This window comes from Lepus europaeus, chromosome 8 (genome assembly GCF_033115175.1).
Source record: "Lepus europaeus isolate LE1 chromosome 8, mLepTim1.pri, whole genome shotgun sequence".
NCBI classification, from domain to species: Eukaryota; Metazoa; Chordata; class Mammalia; order Lagomorpha; family Leporidae; genus Lepus; species Lepus europaeus.
Genome location: NC_084834.1, coordinates 71,505,000 through 71,524,915, shown reverse-complemented (window position 1 = coordinate 71,524,915; position 19,916 = coordinate 71,505,000). Strand labels below are relative to the sequence as shown.

At 40.9% G+C, this 19,916-nt stretch overlaps 1 protein-coding gene across 5 annotated transcripts in view; it reads left to right on the top strand.

Annotated features, from left to right (window-relative positions):
* NPNT (nephronectin) overlaps positions 1-19,916 on the top strand; it is an 81,827-nt gene that overhangs the window by 12,986 nt on the left and 48,925 nt on the right. For 2 of the 5 annotated variants that reach the window (XM_062199779.1, XM_062199777.1), the window contains exon 3: positions 6,135-6,185. The exons of 2 other annotated variants lie outside the window; for them this stretch is intronic. In XM_062199779.1, the coding sequence (XP_062055763.1) occupies positions 6,135-6,185 (51 nt within the window). Of the gene's footprint in view, positions 1-5,098; positions 5,117-6,134; positions 6,186-19,916 lie in introns of those variants that run through there. One more of the 5 variants, XM_062199782.1, reaches the window with a different exon arrangement.

Sequence of the window (19,916 nt, the reverse complement as noted above, 5' to 3'; positions counted from 1 at the left end):
ATAATGGAGTGCAAATAGAAATCTCCTCTGCCCTAGTATAAGAAGATTTTGCAAAGAATTAAATGAAAGATTTTTAGTATCAATTTTGTATCCAGTGGATACATAAACTCATCACCATTTTACTGCACACTTAGGTACTTCCATGCAAATTATGCCTGGAAGTAAGAAGAAACACAAACTCTATCTATGCATCATTGATCCTGCTTGCTCTGTTAACACAGATAAGGGCTGGGGAACCCAGCAACAGAATTTTGACCAGTATTCATTTCTCCAGAACTCCTGGTTGGTTTCAGTGTGTGAATATTATCACACTGGCCCTCAACTGTTTTCCTTATCAACCTGGATCTCAAGGAGGGCTGCTTTATATCAACCACTCAGGCCTGCACAGACACAAAACTGAGTTATGTGGGAAGTAAGTATACTACCCAGCACCATCCTAAGTCTTTTTGGCATTGAGGTGTGCAGAAAGACTGGTTCTCAGGTATCCCTGAGGCCAGCTCTAGGCGCAATAGAACCTGAAACCCTGATGAACACAGGCTCTGGGGGAATCCATCTCTCAAACAAACAAAACCAAACAGTAATGTTGAAATATGGCTCAACGTGAGTCCTGAGAGGCCACGAGTTCAGTAAGGGCCCAGCTACTAGGGGGAAGCATAGAGGCCTTTACCTCAGAGGCCACCAGAGTGAACAAAGAATCTAACCTGTCTGAATTGTCCCTCTGGATCAACTCAGAGGGCAGCTAGCTGGGTTAGCATTGCCAAGGCCAGCGTTTTCTGCCTCTTCATGGGAACCAATCAGTGGTCCTCAGAGACAGTAGAATGTACCCAAGATATAGTTTGGCTCAAAAAAGATTTCAAAGTGATGAAACCACCAACTCTGAATAGAAAAATATTAGTTATATAGGCCTAATGTGATTGACAGTGCATCCCTGGGAACTTGCCAGGGCGAATTGGGGTGTAAAAGAAACCTAGTTACTAAAAAAATGAGATAGAGTTTAGTTAAATAATATCAAATATAAAGAAATTTTCTGTTTTTTAAAAGATTCATTTATTTTTTTTAATATTTATTTATTTTATTTTTGACAGGCAGAGTGGATAGTGAGAGAGAAAGACAGAGAGAAAGGTCTTCCTTTGCCATTGGTTCACCCTCCAATGGCTGCTGCGGCTGGCGCACCGCGCTGATCCAATGGCAGGAGCCAGGTGCTTCTCCTGGTCTCCCATGGGGTGCAGGGCCCTAGGACTTGGGCCATCCTACACTGCACTCCCTGGCCACAGCAGAGAGCTGGCCTGGAAGAGGGGCAACTGGGATAGAATCCGGTGCCCCGACCGGGACTAGAACCTGGTGTGCCGGTGCCACAAGGCGGAGGATTAGCCTGTTGAGCCATGGCGCCAGCCAATTCATTTATTTTTCAAGTAAATAGAGTTACAGAGAGGGGAAGAGAGGGAGAAAAGGAGAGAAGGAGAGACACACACACAGAGAGAGAGAGAGAGAGAGAGAGAGAAACATGCATGCTTCCATCTGCTGGTTCATTCTCCAAATGGCCTGCAATGGCTGGGACTAGGACAGGCCAAAGCCAGGAGCCAGGAGCTTCATCCAGGTCTCTCACATGGGCGCAGGAACTCAAGCACTTGGGCCATCTGCTGCTTTCCCAGGCACATTAGCAGAGAGCTGGATCAGAAGCAGAGAATCTGGGAGGCTGGCACTGTGGTGTAGCAGGTAAAGCTGCCGCCTGCAGTGCCAGCATCCCATATGGGTGCCAGTTCGAGTCCCGGCTGCCCCACTTCCAGTCCAGCTCCCTGCTAATGTGTCTGGGAGCACAGAAGATGATGTATCAAGTGTTCAAGCCCTTTATCTACCTGGGAGACCCAGAAGCAGCTCCTAGCTCCTGGTTCCTTGATTCAGATTGGCCCAGCTCCAGCCGTTGCGGCCATTTGGGGAGTGAACTAGCAGATGGAAGACCTCTCTCTCTGCTTCTCTGTAAATCTGCCTTTCAAATAAATATATAAATCTTAAAAAAAAAAAAAAAGTAGAGAAGCTGGTACTCTGACTGGTGCCCATCTATGATGCCAGAGTTGGTTTAATCTGCAGTGCTGCAAATGTTCTATTTTAATACACTACAGCTTTTTTAAAAAATTTTTTTTGTTTCATGAATTACTACTGAGTACACAATTAAAGGGACAATTATTGTCCTAATGGGATCCTGAATAAACTTCCAAATGAAGCCAGCATAAATGAGTACAGTTGGCCCTTTCTATCTGTGGATTCACCCAAGCATTCTTTTAAAAACAGTTGTCTCTGTACTGAACATGTACAGACTTTTTTCCTTTTAATTATTCCCCAAGTAACTATTACAAAAAGATTTGTTTGTTTATTTGAAAAGCAAACCTATGGAGAGAGAGCGAGCGAGAGAGAGCGCGAGCGCTTCCATCCTCTGATTCCATCCTCAAATGACTGAAATCACAGGGGCTGGGCCAGGCCAACGCCAGGAGCCAGGAGCTTCATGCAGGTCTTCCTCATGGGTGCAGAGCCCACGCACTGCGGCCATCTTCTGCTGCTTTCCCAGATGTATTGTCAGGGAGCTGGACTGGAAGTGCAGCAGCTGAGGCTTGACCAGTGCCCGTTTGGGTTGCCAGCATTGAGGGTGGCTTAACCTGCTACACCACAATGTCAGCCCCGCCTTTTATAAATATTACTGTTTTATTCTGAAATTTTAGCAAATGTCAGTTCAGTTAAGTTTTGTGCTGAAGTACACAAAAGGAGGAAACAATTAGGAACTCTTGGATTTATGTTTAATTTGCCGAAAACAATGTTATTTTTCAAAGAACTTAGCATAATTTTTTGCAAATCGGATTTCTTAAATCCAATTTCTGTGAAAGGTCCTTAAATGGTCACTGGTGTGAGTTGCCAAATTTATAGAAACTCCATGGATAGACTTACCAGATATAAGGTCCCTGCTACCCAAAATATTTTTCCAAAGCCTTTGGGACTTTCTATCTTATTTCAGTGTTAAGATTTTATAGGGACTTGATAATTATGTACCAAATGTTTGCATGACAAGTAGCAAAGCCATTAATCATTAATAAGATTACATAGAATTGCAGCTTAGTTAGTTATATTTTTTTAAATGTCTGTGGATGTTTAGAGTTGATTTCATATTGTGTATTCTATGGGAGTAGCTTCTACTGGATGCATTGTTTCAAGTTCAAATGATAATATGAATATTTTAACGTGTTTCACATAGATTGTGGTGGTTTTGAGGTGCTCTTCTGTCCTTTAAATTGAATTTTAAATAGTTGATGAATTAAAAGATTTGTACTCATACCTTGGTTTCTATGGCCAGGAATTAAGACATTTTGATTGATAGTTTCATTTCCAAACTAATGCCAAAGTGTCTTTGAAATAATAACTATTTGTAAAAATTATCTGTAAAGCTAAGAAGAATTAATGTGTAGAGCTTTTCAGTGTTCTGCTCTCCAATCTTGTGGTTAGTTCTGGTGCATTTGTCTGTATCTTTAATACAAAGAAGTGTACTGAAAATTGGGATCATGCAGATTCCTAGTTAATGTGGTGTTCATTGGGTCTGTTGTGCTAGGTGTTGCTGTTAGAAATGTATGGATTTCAGTAGTGGCCTGTGAAGAGTTTGCAGGGTGCATAGAAACTGTTTGACAATGAAAAATATTACCTGAAATTTAAGGTGGGGTTGTAGTGAACTTTTTAGTTATGAGTTTTTCTAGCTGATGATTAGGGCTGGGAGGGAAAAGTGCAATGTCACGGAGGACCTTTCCCTTCCATGCGTGTACCTGGCACTAGTCACCTATGAGCAGGGCTTATGTCATGCGGTGCTGCTTGCTTCCAAGGCTGTGTGCCTCCGGTTTGAATCATAACTGCATGGAGTAACTACGTCAGCCAACTTTGTCTGTTGCATGGTACTATTTCCTTCCAAAGGGCAGGGCATGCATGGCCGGATATTTGGGTATTTTAAAATCCTTTGCAAGGTTAAAATATTCACATGAAGATATGCATACTATTAGGTGGGAAGAAGGCTTACTTTCCCAGTTTCTCATCCCTCATTTTCTTTAGCACCATCCAAAGCCCAGGACTGGCTCCAAATTCAGAAACCTGTGTTGATCAAGCAAGAAGCAGTCCCCAAATAGTTTAGTTTCTCTGTTTTGCATGAATCACAGTTTCATAAAATCACCGAAGTGCTTATTAATTTTAACCATGTATATAGTAAGATGCCTGATGTCACACAAACCCTCAGTTCTGGGGCACGTTGCAGGAGAGGCTTCTGCAGTTGTAAGTTCTAACCGAGGGGCTTTGCTGGCAGTGTTGCATGTATTTATGACTGTGGTCTTTTTACAGTGGATGGAGAGAACAAATTATCAGAATATAGGACAGATTTTTCTGTTATGTGTTACTAATGAATCCTGCTTTACTACCTCTCACAGTGGGGTTTACACACAAAAAAATGCATCTAGGGCATCTTTACAAAACATTGTGGTGATGGTTGCCTGTGAAAACTTTCTTACCCAGCAATAGAGAATAGGCGCTAGAAACTTCTGGAAATAATCTATTGTAGTGTTTACATGGCTTTGATTTAAAATACAGTTTTGTATAGTTTTAAAGTACAAATTTTAGAATATAGGACATTGGCTATAATTTTATGCTAGAAGTCTTAACAGGTGTACATATTTATACCATAAAACTAAGGATAGTTTATGTTAAGTGGGAAAAACATGACCCATCCATACGATATTATAAGAAGAAAATAAACTATACAGAACTGTTTGGCTGCTTGGTACTAATACAACTAGTTAGAAAATAATGATGTTTGCTATTCTTTATTGAGTTGTTTTACCTTTGTTCAAAATAATTACAAATTTTTTCTGATAAATTAGATTATTCAAAATTGGCAATTAAAGAGTATTACAGAAACGGTATCCTTTTATATTTTTTCCTACTTACATATAACCATAATCATAAACAGTTTTCCTTAATATGTGATCCAGAATATAACTTGCTATTTATGCTTTGATTTATTTTCAGCTGTTTGCTTAGATTGTGCCTGATGTATTTCATTATTCTATTTTAAGAAATGTGTCAACATCAAGATATGGTGAGTTCTTTTAAAATTCACAACAACAATAAAAACAAAACACTGATTTGTTATAAACCTAATCAACGTAAAAAAAAAAAAGTAACGATTGCCTTAAAGAACACAAAGCAAGCATTCTGGATCAATTGTTAAGTTATTGCTTCAACTGAATCTTACTTGATTTAGACTGCTTTTTCCTTCTGATATTACCCCCAAAAGAGGCCCCATTCATCTAATTTTAAATTTTACAAAGAAAGAAATTGTAAGTTAGAGTGGATGTTCTATGCTTTAAAGCAGGAAGGCATAGATCAAAAAGAGAAGGGACAAAAACCATCTCTTCTCTTACTTCTCTAAGCATCTCTAGGTTGGTCCATCACTGACCATTATTTCTAGTGCTTCACGTTTCTTCCCTTTACTTCCTTCAAGCTGGGTTATTTATGTATCTTCAAATGAAATGGCTGAACTTTCATGGTAATTCTTGTTGCTATTGACAACCACAGCAGCTATGCCAGAAGAATATGCTGTGGAAGGGAAGAAAAAAAAACTTAATATTTTTCTCCTCAAAGTTGGAGAGAAAAGGAAACATATAGTCTGTAAGAAACAGGTAAGTCAAGACATATCAATTTAAAAATACCAGCCTTAGTTACTAATGGGTCGAAAATTTTAATTTTTTACAGATGTTTTAACAGCATTTAAATAAAAGGATACTGTCTCTAGGAACCAAAAATTAATATTCTGAAAGTGAAAAATTGGTTTGGAAGATACAGTGTCAAAAAGGTCTGAACTATTTGGACTATTGAAGAATAGCATAACTTCAATTATTGGTTCATGTTTTTGTTATAAAATGTTTTAAAATAACAAGATGGTGACTAAAATATGACTATTTTAAACATGTCCTAGATGTTTTTTGTTTCAGAAAAGCACTGAAAGTTGAATATGTGTAAGTCTCCGGGAATGTAACAAGTTGATAAATCCCCAAGTCCAGCCTCCTTACAGAGAAAAGATCTGGAATTTCTTTTTTTGGACATTTGTTTTGCAGCTTTCTACGTCTTAAGGCAGAGAATAGCCAGGATAAGGTGCCAGCTCAAAGGTTAGATGAACATATTTCTTGAAATAATTTTGGCTAATCTATGTCTCGAAAGGCATAACTTCTGCATAATAACTTTACAAAGCTATAAACAAAACTTAACATTCGATGTGTTTAGAGTTGCTTCTTTGTGGGAAAACTGTTCTATAGAGGTGTGCTTATTCTGTTCACAGTTGTACTAAGTTGATTTTGATTCAGTTATACGTTAATCTTTGCCCTTTCAGTTTATAATTCCTTTTCCTGTTCTATGAATCTAATAAATTGACCTCCATTCTAACCTAAAGGACAGTTTATATTTTTAATACTTAAAGAAGCAAATATAAAAAACAAAGTCCACCAAATGAAATTACTAACACCAGCCTATCATTAACCTGAGGGGATTATGTTTCATGTTCATTAATTCTCCGTGGAACAATTCAGGTAAGAAATATTTTTATTGTACAAAATATATAAGGTGTTATAATGGCGAATATGGGTATTCATGCTGTTGTTTTAGTATATACAGGATTTCTTGTTTAAAATATTTTTTGGCAATGAATAATGTCACTTAATAAATCACCTTATGACACCTTAGCAGGAAGCATGCAAAATTCTGATGTTTAATGGAGTTGGTGCCATCAATACAGCGTGTTTTAAATTGATTAATGAATGATAGTATCACATGTCCTAGAAAATGTTTTTGAGGTGGGATTTTAATAAAAACATAGGGCAAAATTGATAGTGTTAGAAATAAAAGTTAAGGAATTTCTTTGCTCAGGGAGACTAAAAAAAAGTCCAAGTGTATGTATCTTTTAGTTATTAACATTTACAGGGGCCGGCACCGTGGCTTAACAGGCTAATCCTCTGCCTTGTGGCGCTGGCACACCGGGTTCTAGTCCCGGTTGGGGTGCCGGATTCTATCCCAGTTGCCCCTCTTCCAGGCCAGCTCTCTGCTGTGGCCAGGGAGTGCAGTGGAGGATGGCCCAAGTCCTTGGGCCCTGCACCCCATGGGAGACCAGGAGAAGCATCTGGCTCCTGGCTTCGGATCAGCGAGATGCGCCGGCCGCAGCGGCCATTGGAGGGTGAACCAATGGCAAAAAGGAAGACCTTTCTCTCTCTCTCACTATCTACTCTGCCTGTCAAAAAAAAAAAAAAAAAATTTACAGGGAAGCTATGGCTGAGACCATGCACAGAGGAGAGAAGAATATGTGCCTTGTCACCAACAGATCTGGGTTCAGGATCTGTGTTCTTATGACTTGCAGCTGTGAGAAAAGAGAGTTAATTTTTCTGAGCACAATTTCCTTAAACCTGCATCACGAATTGTTGCTGACCATAAGTAGAATGCCTCCTATAGAACAGTTCTTAGGAAATGTGTGCTATTGTTAGTGTGTGGTCAACATACAGAATGCAGGTGGAGAACTGGGAGTTACCTCTTGCAAGGGTCTTTCAGGGATACATAGTATAAAGCATATTTTTAGGTACATTTTGTTTTACCATGCGACCTTTGGGAATAAATAATGGTTTGGAAGTAGGAGCTTTCTCCAGTTACTCATTCCTAAAATAAAACCTTTCACTGGCTAGCTGTCTGTGCATCTGAAACATTTCTTTCTCATTTCTCTGATTATATCCATGCACAGCCCTCAGAGTGGAACAGTTGTGATTATCTAACAGTGTTTGCACTTGGAAATGGAACCAGAAGGAAATAGAATGGACTTGTGGAACCTTAGCCGTTAGAGTTACTGTGATTTATCTGACAAATATTTGAAAGCTAAGTTAACTGCTGAGAAGATATAAATATTAATAAAATAGGGACCCTTACTTTTGAGGGGCTCAACTCGGTACATGGTTAGCTGTTATTCCTGGTATGATTCTAAAATAGGAAAGAGGGCAAAAGAGTTGGTGGAGCTTTGGGGGTGGCGGGGCTCGGGGAGAGAATGACTTCCTGCTGAGGAGGATCAGGGAAAACTCCGTGGACTCGGTGTTCAGTAGATGCATTCATTCGACAGCTGTGAACTGAGCCCTCATTACTTGCCTCATCCCAGGCCTACCACTGCAGATACCAGCCCAATAAAGTGAAGCTCCAGGTGTTCAGATTTCCATCACTAACATGGAAGGCCCATGGTTAATAACACTGCGGAGTGTGTTTTAGCACAGGCCATGTTTTGGTATGGGATGCTGCAGGAGCACACCTCAGGGACAGTGTCCCTGACCTGGAGTGCTGGAATTGTGAGGGCCCAGCTAAATCTCGAGAGGTGAGTCACCAAGTGAAGGGCACCCTCTGCGGCCTCAGAGGCCAGAGGGAAGGGTACCTTCCAGGAAATGTAGGACCTTCAATCTAGCAGCTCAGTGTGTGTTTCAAGACTATTGGATGAGAGGTACATGGCTGCTCATGGAAGGCCTTTGGTGTCATGTTACATAGATTAGCCTTTATCCCCAAGTCTAGAGGAACATGATAAAGATTGCAAACAGAGAAATTACATAATATTTTGGAGCTTATAATCTGGTATTAATGGGTCCAATCTAGCACATAAGTGAATGTACTTTTGCTCTGAGTGTTTTCACATCTTTTTAAATACTTGCCAGCGTTTCAAAGGAAATATGGTATCGGGCTGTGTCTAACAATCAGTAGCTCCATGTTGCTGCACTGAATTGCTGGCTGTGAGCTTAGGTAATTACCCTACTTGAAAGAAGCTTGTGCTTCAATTCGTCTAGGGTCTCACTGTGTTCAGGGCAAATGGCTGAGACTTGTAGGTTTCATGCCCGGTTCTGAACTTCCACATGGGCAATTTGGAGAACAACTATTTGAGGCTCAGGACTAGAGGCTATTGCAGTCAACCTACTGAGAGGTGAGGCTTGATTTTAAGTAGTGATGGTAGCGGCAAAGAGAGGAGAGAGAGATTGAGAGAGACTAAGGAGAAAAGACAGTAAGGCCTGCAGCAGCAGGGCATTGCGGAGGTAGCTACTTCAAACTGTGTTTTTGAGGAACTTTCCTAACCCTCCTGAGCTCCGACTTCTTTTTGCTAAATGTCGATAATAGTCCTATTATCATTTTTAAAACGAGGATCAAATGAGAAATCACTGAGAAGGCACTTAGCTGGGCAGCTGGCTTGCATTCAGTTCATAACGTGGTGGCTGGGGTTGTGATGAGGAGGGTTGTGGAGAGTGGAACAGGTGTTATCCAGAAGGATTCCCCAGTTTCTAGCCTGTTTGTGATGAGCTAGACCACATGGAGAAGGTGCAGATGATGGGGAGCAGGTGTAGAAGATGACGCCAGTGTTGAAAGTGTGCATTTGAAGTGCCTGTGGGGCATTGCGGTAGAAAGGTTTGCTCTGTGGTTGGATTGGAGGGCGAGAGCTGAGCGGGACACAGGCTGTGATGTGATGTGATGTGATGTCTTCCCACCTCTGTCCCACTGAAACCTTACTTCCTTCACTTCGTGAACCTCAAGCAACCTTGACTGATGCCGCTACTCCCATGATAGAGGAACAACCTCACACAGGAGAGGAGCGAGGTGGCATAGGCAAAACATTGATTCACACCTGCTAAAATGTTACCTGATAGTTTATAGTTATTGAAAACAGATCTTTCCAGCTTACGATTTTGGCCCACAGTTGAAAGAAACTAATACTTCAATATTCAGTTATATCAAGGGCTGAAAAAAAATATTTTCTACTGCAAATTTTCTTTCCCTTTTTTGTTTGGCTTTTTTGATTTTACATCACTGTTGCTTGTAATTCTAAGCAAATATTTGGCTGTAAGTGAATCATTGTTAGGAACAAATGACCACATTTAACTTTTAAATTTGTATTCTCTCCTAACTCAACATATAGAAAATCAGCCCTAGCTCAAATGCCACTTTCTCTTCTATGCCTTCCTGACTTTTGTAGCAGGAAATATTTTCTTTTTCTCTACTTTTCACTATGACACTTGCACAGAGCCTATTTCATACTGCCTGAGGTTGTGGTTATTTGTGGGTCTATATCATTTGTTCAGCCAGACTGTTAGTTCCATGAAGGGGGTTTAGTCCAGATCAGTTCAGTACACTTGTAAAGATATAAGGGCTAGGCATTTCAATTTAAAGAGATTTTAAAAATCCAAAAGATGAACAAGATGTTGTTTTAATAAAAAAAAAAAAAACTGGTTTTCAGGAAAGAGATTTTACTGGGAAAAGAATACATTTTAATTGCCTGCCTATCTTATGATCTTATTATATATATCATTGATCTTAGCTCTTGCTGAAGATCCTAAAAAGAACTGTTTTCGTGCTTGAAAACACATAAATGTAATCTGGTTGCATGATCTGCTGCTCACAGTCTGTTGATTGTTCACAATTATGACTAGAACTCTGATTCCTAGTACGGGTTCTTCAGGCTGACAGCTGCCTTGTCTCTGAAGGACAGCTTTTGACCAGATGCACCGGTCCCAGTGGACTGCCCTTGCACAGCCTGACCTTCTGCCGATCCTTGGCTCTCTGGCTTTCCCTGCACCTATCCACATGCTGGATTCCTGCTGATCCTTGAAGATTCGGCTCCCATTTCCTCTTAAGAAGCTTCTCGGCCTCGCTGCAGAGAAATTCCTGCTTCTGTACTCTTTCAACACCTTGCACATCTGTCATGGCTGTCTTTGTCAGGAGATTGTTGGACGCCGTCTCAGAGCTGGTATTGTGTATTGAAAGACCTCTAAGTGTAGAGGGGAAGCTCAATTTAAAAAATAACTACGGAAATGTAACATGAGCTGTGTATGAATATACTTGTATATTTATAAATAAATCTAAACTATCCATAATTTATGTTGGATGTATGCACAGGGGCTGACAAGGCAGTGATGAGGGCCGTAAAGTTACTGTGAGGGGTAAAGCAAATCTTGGAGATGGTTAGATCGTATGTTGAAGCTGATCTAGGTATCAGTCCAGCAGACAAGGGGAAGAATGGCATGCCACGTGAAAGTATGAGGATATTAGAGAATGTTATTTTGGTGGGAGCTACTGTTGGCTTGTGTGTTTGTGGATGTGTTTGGAGATGAGGCTGGTAGGATAGGTAGCAGTGAAATCATGGAATGTGGGGGCCAGTGTTGTGCAGCAGGTTAAGCTGATGCTTGTAACGCTGGCATCCTATATCGGAGTGCTGGTTCAAGTTCTTGCTGCTCTGCTTCCAACCCAGCTCCCTGCTAATGCACTTGGGAAGACAGTGGAAGATGGCATAACACTGGCTGTTGCAGCCATTTGGGGAGTGAGCCAATTCTGTCTCTCTCCCTCATTCCCTCCTTCTACACACCATCACCCGAATTCTGTTGCTCTTCCTTTCAAATAAATGAATAAATGAATATTTTAAAAAAATCATGATGGGGCCAGTGCTGTGGTGTAGTAGCTTAAGCCTCTGGCTGCAGTGCAGGAATCCCATATAGGTGGTAGTTCAAGTCCCAGCTGATCTACTTCTGATCCAGCTGCCTGCTAATGGCCTGATAAAGCAGTGGAAGATTACCCAAGTTCTTGGGCCCCTGCACCCCTGTGGGAGACTTGGAAGAAGCTCCTGGCTCCTGGCTTTGGATTGGTCCAGCTCTGGCCATTGTGATCATTTGGGGAGTGAAACAGCATATGGAAGACCTCTCTTTGTGTCTCCTTCTGTCTATAACTCTGCCTCTCAAATAAACAACAACAAAAAAATCTTTAGAAAAAGTTTAAAAGTCATGAAATGTGGTATTTGCATGCTGTACTGTTAAAACTGCTATGATTAAATGAGTAAAAATCATGGGTGTGAGTAAGTATAAGAGAGGAGTGGCTCACTAAAATCATGGGTTAGCAAGATTTTGCAATTTTGGCCTGAGTTGAAGTTGGAGTGATAAAACCCATTGTTCCATCACTTATTTAACTTATCTCTTATAGATGGACATTTAGGTTGTTTCAAATTATTTTTAATGTTCTTCATCAGATGAATTTGGAATTTAATTAGTGTTTTTCCTTTTAAAAAAAATCCAGAAGGCCAAACTGGTAAATGCCTCACATAGTAATCTATGTATAGTCACTAAGTTTATTTAGTTTCTTAAATAGTGTATAGCTCAACTCATTATAAGCTGATTCTTTTAAACATGGATTTTGGCTGCTATAAGAGGTGATAATGGTTACATTAAAAATTTCTAGCCTATTGTGATGATTCCTCAGTAAACCTACTCAAACTTAGTGTATCATATCTTGTTTTCTTTACAAAAAAAGAAAAGAGAAAAGATTACGTATTTATTTGGAAGACAGAGTAAGAAATAGAAAGAGAGAGAGATGTGTTTTCCTACCACTGGTTCACTCCCTAAATGCCTCTGACAGATGGGGTGGGCCAGGCCAAAGCCAGGATTCAAGAACTCCATCCTGGTTGCCCTCATGGTTGACAGGGCTCAAGTCCTTGGGCTGTCCTCTGCTGCTTTCCCAAGTGCATTAGCAGGGATCTGTATCGGAAGTAGAGTAGCCAACACATGAACCGGCACTGTCACATATGCTAGTGTTGCAAGCTACAGCTGAAGACCCTGTGCCACAATGCCAGCCCCCATTTAATTAAAGCAAAATGATAATTTTCAACTAAAAATAATATGTTGCATCAAATCCTAATCATTTTTTATTGAAATCAGATATCTTTAAATGCTCTTTTTTACAGATTTTTTTTTTAGCACTACTTCTTTTCAAAACCTTTTTGGACTTCACTAATCCTGTGTGATTAATGACTGCCTCCTCTGTGTGCTTACCATGCTTCTATATTAGAGCATTTCTGTGCAAGTCTGTCTCATTACTGAATTTACCTATGTAATAATGAAGACTTGGTCTCCTACTCATTTTTATTCCCTTCTTAATTTGTGTCTTAGATGTTTTAATTTTTTAATTTGTATCTTAGACTTTTCCTCCTTGTCTTCATTATAATCTGTACCATCACTAGCATTTTGTTGTTCTAAGTACTCTGTTTGCTTTTTTCTCATTTAGTTTTCCTAAAAACCTATGGAGTGAATGCTGCATGAATCATGTGGAATTACTATTTTTTGAGTTAAAAACTAGCAATCTGGCAAGTTCCCACAGTTCAACCTATGACTTCCATTTGAGAACAGAAAGGAATTGGGTATGCATGGTTCACAGGGTTCCTAGGTGTAGAGCTGGGGATCCAGCAGTCTAATTCTAGTGATTGTGCTCCTAACCCTTCTCTGAAGTGCACTGAAAAGTAAAAAAAAAAAAAAGCTTGTAAGTTAAGTAATAATATTTGGCAAGATATCCATATTATCATACTTCTATTGACACACTTTTCCCATTTTTGTATTTGGAAATTCAATCCATAGAGGGATTGAAATGGTAAGAGTTGCAAATACCTAAATACTCTTCATCTAAAATTGTGAGCATTTTATTCATTTTCTCTACTTTTGTGGCTCCCTCCTTTCCTCTTCCTGCTCCCCCTGTCACTCTCTTGCTGAACCATAGAAATAATAGCACTTCATGCCTGAACACTCCGGCATTCACTTCCTGAGAACAAAGACATTCACCTGCTAACCACAAACTCAGTATCATATTTGACAAATATAACACAGACACAATAACACTATGTAGTGAGCAATCCATTAGATTGCCTCAGTTGTCTCAATAATAGTTTCTATGGATTTTTAAAAATTCAAATCTAATCAAGGATGTTCAGAGTTTTTCAGACTATCATTTCCCCTATTAGCTAGAATTTTTCTATAAAGAAGGGCTCAATCTTCTTTGCTAGAGTCATTTCAGACCTATGGATCATTTTATTATTTACTTGTTACCAATTGCTATCAGTGTTTTTCTTGGTGCCCAAATAATCACAAATGTGGCCATTAGAAGTCATCTAAGCTCCCTTCTAAGTCTTTTTCATGTCTCCACATGATTCTTCAGTGTTTCTCTTTTTTATGATTTATTTCCTTTTATTTGAAAAGTGGAGAGACAGAGACAAAGATCTTCTGTCTACTGGTTCACTCCCCAGATGCCTGCAAAAGCAGGAGCTGGGCTAGGTGAAAGCCAGGAGCTGAAAACTCAATCTGGCCTCCCACAGGGAAACAACACCTGGCACCATTATCTGCTGCCTCCCAGGGCAGGCAGCTGGAATCAGGAGCCAGAGCCAGGACTTGAACCCAGGCTCTCCAGTGTAGAATAAGGGCATCCTTACCGGGTCTTAACCACTAGGCCACATTCCCAAGCCAGGCTTTACTTATTCAGCTTCATGCTATAAATTACTACCAGTTGAGCAACGTTGACTATTTGAGTATACTTCATGACTGGTGAATTACAGGAATGTTAAATTAGAGATGGCCCCACCCCCATCCTAGATGTCACAGTACATCAAAAGAGATGACAGTTCTGTACTTAATTAGTAGTTCACAGTCTAGCTTCTGAACAAAGCAAGCAACAAAGAGATTATTTTATTTTAAAATTCTCTGGGAGAGTTGCTTTGGTTTTCTCATGTTGTGGATTGTGTTATGAACTACAGGTTTTCCTTCCTGGAAGTAATAACTAACTTAGTTCTATACCTGTCATCACTGTTGGTGTTCTCCATACCCTCATCCCTCCTGCCTAGGGTATCTTATTATAATGTCACTCCCCTCCCTTCCAAATCCGCTCCTCATGCTGGCTTTTTGGACCACCAGAGAACTAGTGGGTTGAGTGTGGAACAAAAATAAGAAAATTACATTGAAATTAGTGAATTCACTTAATCTTCTGTGTTTTCCCTTGTTGGGTGATAAAAATGAAGATAGTGTCTGCTTCTCTTCTGCTTTACGTGGCTATTGTGTGGATAAATTTGGTCAGTTATATAGAGTGGGTATTCAGGAGAGCTTTTAATTGTCTTTTATGGTGATAACAATCAGAGGCACTTTTAGTCAGTTTTTACTGCAGCAAGAATTTAGATTTGAGTATAGAATTACTGACACTACACTAAAAGTAGGGTAGTAGGAAAGGTGAAGATTTACCGTCCTCTGGAGACCTTAGGCAGTAGGATTCCTCCCTCTGCGTTTTGTTCTGCATGCAACATGCAATAGCTTAGAGCTCTTTCTGATGGAACCCTATAAAATTCGGCCTTCATTCCCTCCAGGTTCTATTAATACCGCAGTGAGTGTTTTCATGTATTTTTCAGCAGCCTTCTTCCAAAGCAAATTACTCTTTAAAAAAAAAAAAGATTCAAGAGACAGAGACAAAGAGAAAGAGAGAGAGAGAAAGTGAGGGAGACAGAAAGCACTTCCACCCACCAGTTCACTCCTTACATGGCCACAACAGTGGGGGCTGGGCCAGCCTCAAGTTGGGAGCTGGGAAGCCATCCAGGTCTGCCAGGTGGGTGTTCAGAACTCAATCACTTTAGTTCTCACTGCTGCCTCCCAGGGTCTGCATTGACAAGAAGCTGAAGTCAGGAGCTGGAGCTGGAGATCAAACCAGACAGATACTCCAGTGTGGGAGGTGCAGCATCCTAAGTAGTGTCTCAACTGCTGGACAAAATGCTCACCCCACAACTCCTCCTCCTATTTCCTAATGCTCTTAAATGAGTTGTCCATATTCTATGAAGCTTGTTGGATGTAATGAGAGCATTCTGATCGCCCCCACTCCCAGGTTTGTATCTCTCCATTCTCCAGCCCTGTCCTTGCATGCTTCTTTGTCCTCTTTGTTTCTAAGTAACATAACCTGGAGGATAAGGTTCTTTGTCTGCTTTTAGTGGTGCCATGTCTAAATAACAGTAAGATGTAGATTGCAAAATTTACAAATGATTCTTAGGGCTCTATGTAGATACTTTTATTTATATTAATATCATCCTTACTGAGTTACAAACAACACCCGAACTTGGGTTAGCTTTTCCCTTGTGACTCTCTAGAGCTATCATCTGCTTGGGCATCTTAACATGTGCTGGCTTCTCAAATGCTGACACTCGACTCCTTGCATGATTTGCTTACATAAGAAACCTTAGAGGAACTAACGTGGGAGTTGTTGAATTTTCCCCCAACGTATTTGATAACTAACTGCTTCTATCTGAGTTAGACAATACTGTGTAGGCCTCAGATCCCCAGTTACATCAGTTAGGATGGATTTTTAACAGTAAGATTTTAGCCTGAAGTTAAACAGAAGAGGCTTGGACACGTGACATTAAAGAACTGTGTTTGCCCAGCCAGTTGAGACTTGTTTCTTTTTCTAGTTAAAAACAATGATTTAGAGGTTATTTTAAGGGCACTTTGGAGATTGTGCTACAAGCATGTTGGTATATTTTGAGTGTGATTCACCCATTCAGGCTGGTTTGCCTGATTTTGGCTATTGATCTTGGGGAAAAAGACATCTGTCACGTTATCTTGCCTTATTTACAGAGCTACTAAACCATATGTGGATGCCAGGGATGGGGGCCATCAAATGTGGTCCACTGCTTGCCCTGGATCCCCATGAAGATCAGAGTGCAGTGCTGCCTTTTGTAAACAACCAGAAGCACCAAGAGGCACGTTGTTACCTCCAAGTCGTGGCATCTGCTTTCGATATTTTGAAGACCACTGAAAATGGACCACTGAAAATGGATCCCTTCTCCTTTTCTTTTGGGACCTAATGCTGATTATCTACTAGTCACAGAGTGGTGCAGGTTGTAAAGATTGGTTTGTCCTGAACCCCAGAACACGTATTACAGTGGAATGAGATACTAGAAGGTGGGCCAATTTATACACAAGTTAGGAATTATTTTTATCTAATTTTGAAATGGGGTATGTATTTTCTAATCTCATTTCTTTAGATGTAGAAATGAAATTATTTTAGACTCATGCATATATGAAATAACAGGTATAAAATAAATTTGACAAGTTTTATCCATGTGCTGGTATATACTCAAAACACTTCCTTTCTACCTGTATATCCAAAGAAAATCTTTGCTGGCTGAATGATAAACAGACCAAGTCCAGATTCCATGGCCTAGAGATCAAGGACGGTCAGTTAGGAATTGTGTTTGGCTGTATGTAAAAGGGCCACAAATAGTGCCCTCAATTGCTGGGATGTCCATTTAGGGTTACTACTAAGACATCTTCCTCCAAGTCTCTTTCAGTTTCCCAGATCACTTCATGGTCATAAAAGGCCACTGTAATTCAGCAATGACTTTTACATTCCAGACAAGAAGACAGCCCCCCCTGAAAGCAGAATTTCAGATGCCCCACCCAATAACTTCTGCTTGCACTACAATTAGCCAGAGTTAGTTATTTGGCTATCCATAGCTACCAATGAGATATGTAGGGAATGTAGTTTTCCATTGCTAGGTCAATTTTATTGCTGAGTCCTACACTCAAAAACAAAAAAGAAAAAAAGCTATTCTATATTAAAGCTGAAGGGGAAGGGAGAGATTGGTTAAGTCTCTGGCTGGCCTTCTGGATCCGCTGCAGCCTGTCTTTGATCTTTTTTTTTTTTTTTTTTTTACAGAGTGAACAGTGAGAGAGAGAGACAGAGAGAAAGGTCTTCCTTTTGCCATTGGTTCACCCCCCTCAATGACCGCCGCGGCCGGCACACCGTGCTGATCCGAAGCCAGGAGCCAGGTGCTTCTCCTGGTCTCCCATGCAGGTGCAGGGCCCAGGGACTTGGGCCATCCTCCACTGCACTCCCGGGCCACAGCAGAGAGCTGGCCTGGAAGAGGGGCAATCGGGACAGAATCCGGTGCCCCAACCGGGACTAGACCCTGTGTGCCGGCGCTGCAGGCAGAGGATTAGCCTGTTGAGCCATGGCACCGGCCCCTGTCTTTGATCTTATCTGCTGTTCTGAGTATTCTGCACCATAGCCCGTTGAGAACACATCACCCTCATTGAGTATCTCCTGCCCCTACTCTGCTGTAAAGCTTTTGTCTCCCATGCCGTGCTGCCTTACCTCTAACAGACTTCCCGGATCATAGTTCACACATGGGGCCATTTGGAGATCTGAGCTATCATAGCTATGGCTTAGCCCAAATGAATCCCACAGTTAATTTTTCATATCCTCTGTGACTCTGATCCCCCTCATACCTCCCTAGGATGAGACATTGCATAGAACAAATACTCAATATGTACTTGTTGAATTCCAGTCCAAACCTAATGTCGGCAAGATGACAGGAGAAAGTAACTTTTGTGCAACCTTTATAAAAGTTTTTCTTTCTTTTTGTAAGAAGAAGAAAGTGGGTTTTCATCAGCTTTAGGCATATCCTATCATATTTAATAGCTGTCAGGTAATCTCAGGGTTGTTGGTTACGTCAGTGCAAATAGTGGTTTGTTTTAAAATACTGACTCCCTAAACCTGGAAGAAACATTGACAGTCTGGGCCTCTTGGAATGTGTGCATTTGATGTGCTCAAGATTAGGCATTCTGCTGAGGACAAACAATGAAAAAGGGAGGAGGAACAATAAAAACTTTTGTTCCCATAAAGCACCTGCAAGCACCATGCTTGGAATGCCATCAAATGGTCAGGGGGTCAAAGGCAATACAATCTGGGGGCTCAAGGAAACTGTTTCCTGTGTGTGCCCTTCTAACTGGGCTGCTTCGCATTCTCAAGGGTTATCTTCTGTACAACTCTTTCAAGTTTTTAGAGATATTTTCAAATGCCAACTGTTGTAGAGGTTATCACGTTCACTTGGCATGTCACGATCTTGAGTTATTTCCTTTTCATTTTGAATATGCCATTCTGAGGGCCTCAGTGATGTGTGACTATTCATTCAGGTTGTATTCATATATAAATGTTAAGGTTTATGGGATCTTTTTTTAAGATTATTTTTTTAAACTTGCATTTTTTGGTGATAGGGCCTGAAGTCACATAAAGAGTGGCTTGTTTCTAGGACTTGTTTTAAAAACTGCATATAAGGCCAGCGCCGCGGCTCAATAGGCTAATCCTCCACCTGCAGCACCAGCACACCGGGTTCTAGTCCCGGTGAGGGCGCTGGATTCTGTCCTGGTCACTCCTCTTCCAGTCCAGCTCTCTGCTGTGGCCTGGGAGTGCAGTGGAGGATGGCCCAAGTCCTTGGCCCTGCACCCGCATGGGAGACCAGGAGAAGCACCTGGCTCCTGGCTTCGGATCAGTGCAATGCGCTGGCCGCAGCGGCCATTCAGGGGGGTGAACCAACAGCAAAAGGAAGACCTTTCTCTCTGTCTCTCTCTCTCACTGTCCACTCTGCCTGTCAAAAAAACAAAACAAAACAAAAACTGCATATAAACCATCTATCAGGTATACAATTGACTGAAGAATAATATTGAAAGTCCTTCCTCCAGAATTAATCTGTTCTGACAGATCTGAACAAAACTGCTTCCCATTGAATTTATTATATTAAAAATTCTATTTATTTATTTGAGAGACAGCCACACAACACCCACAGAGAGAGAGAGAGCACTATCATTCACCGACTCACTCCTCGGATGTCTGCAATAGCTGGGACTGGACAAAGCTGAAGCTGGAAGCTAGTAACTCATTCCAGGTCTCCTATCTGGGAAGCAAGAACCCAGTTGCTTGAGCAGTCACAGACCCTCCCAGGATCTGCTATATCAGGAAGCTGGAGTTAGGACCTAGAGCTGGAAACTGAACCCAGGCACTTCAGTGTTGGACACTGGTGTCTTTTTTTTTTTTTTTTTTAATAAGATTGGCACATTTATTTGAAAGTTACAGAGAGAGAGGGAGAGGCACAGAGAGAGGTCTTCCATCCACTGGTTCACTCCCCAAATGGCCACAATGGCTGAGGCTGGGACAGAGCAAAACCAGGAGCCAGGAGCTTCTTGCAGATATCACACGTGGGTAGTAGGGGCCCAAGTACTTGGGCC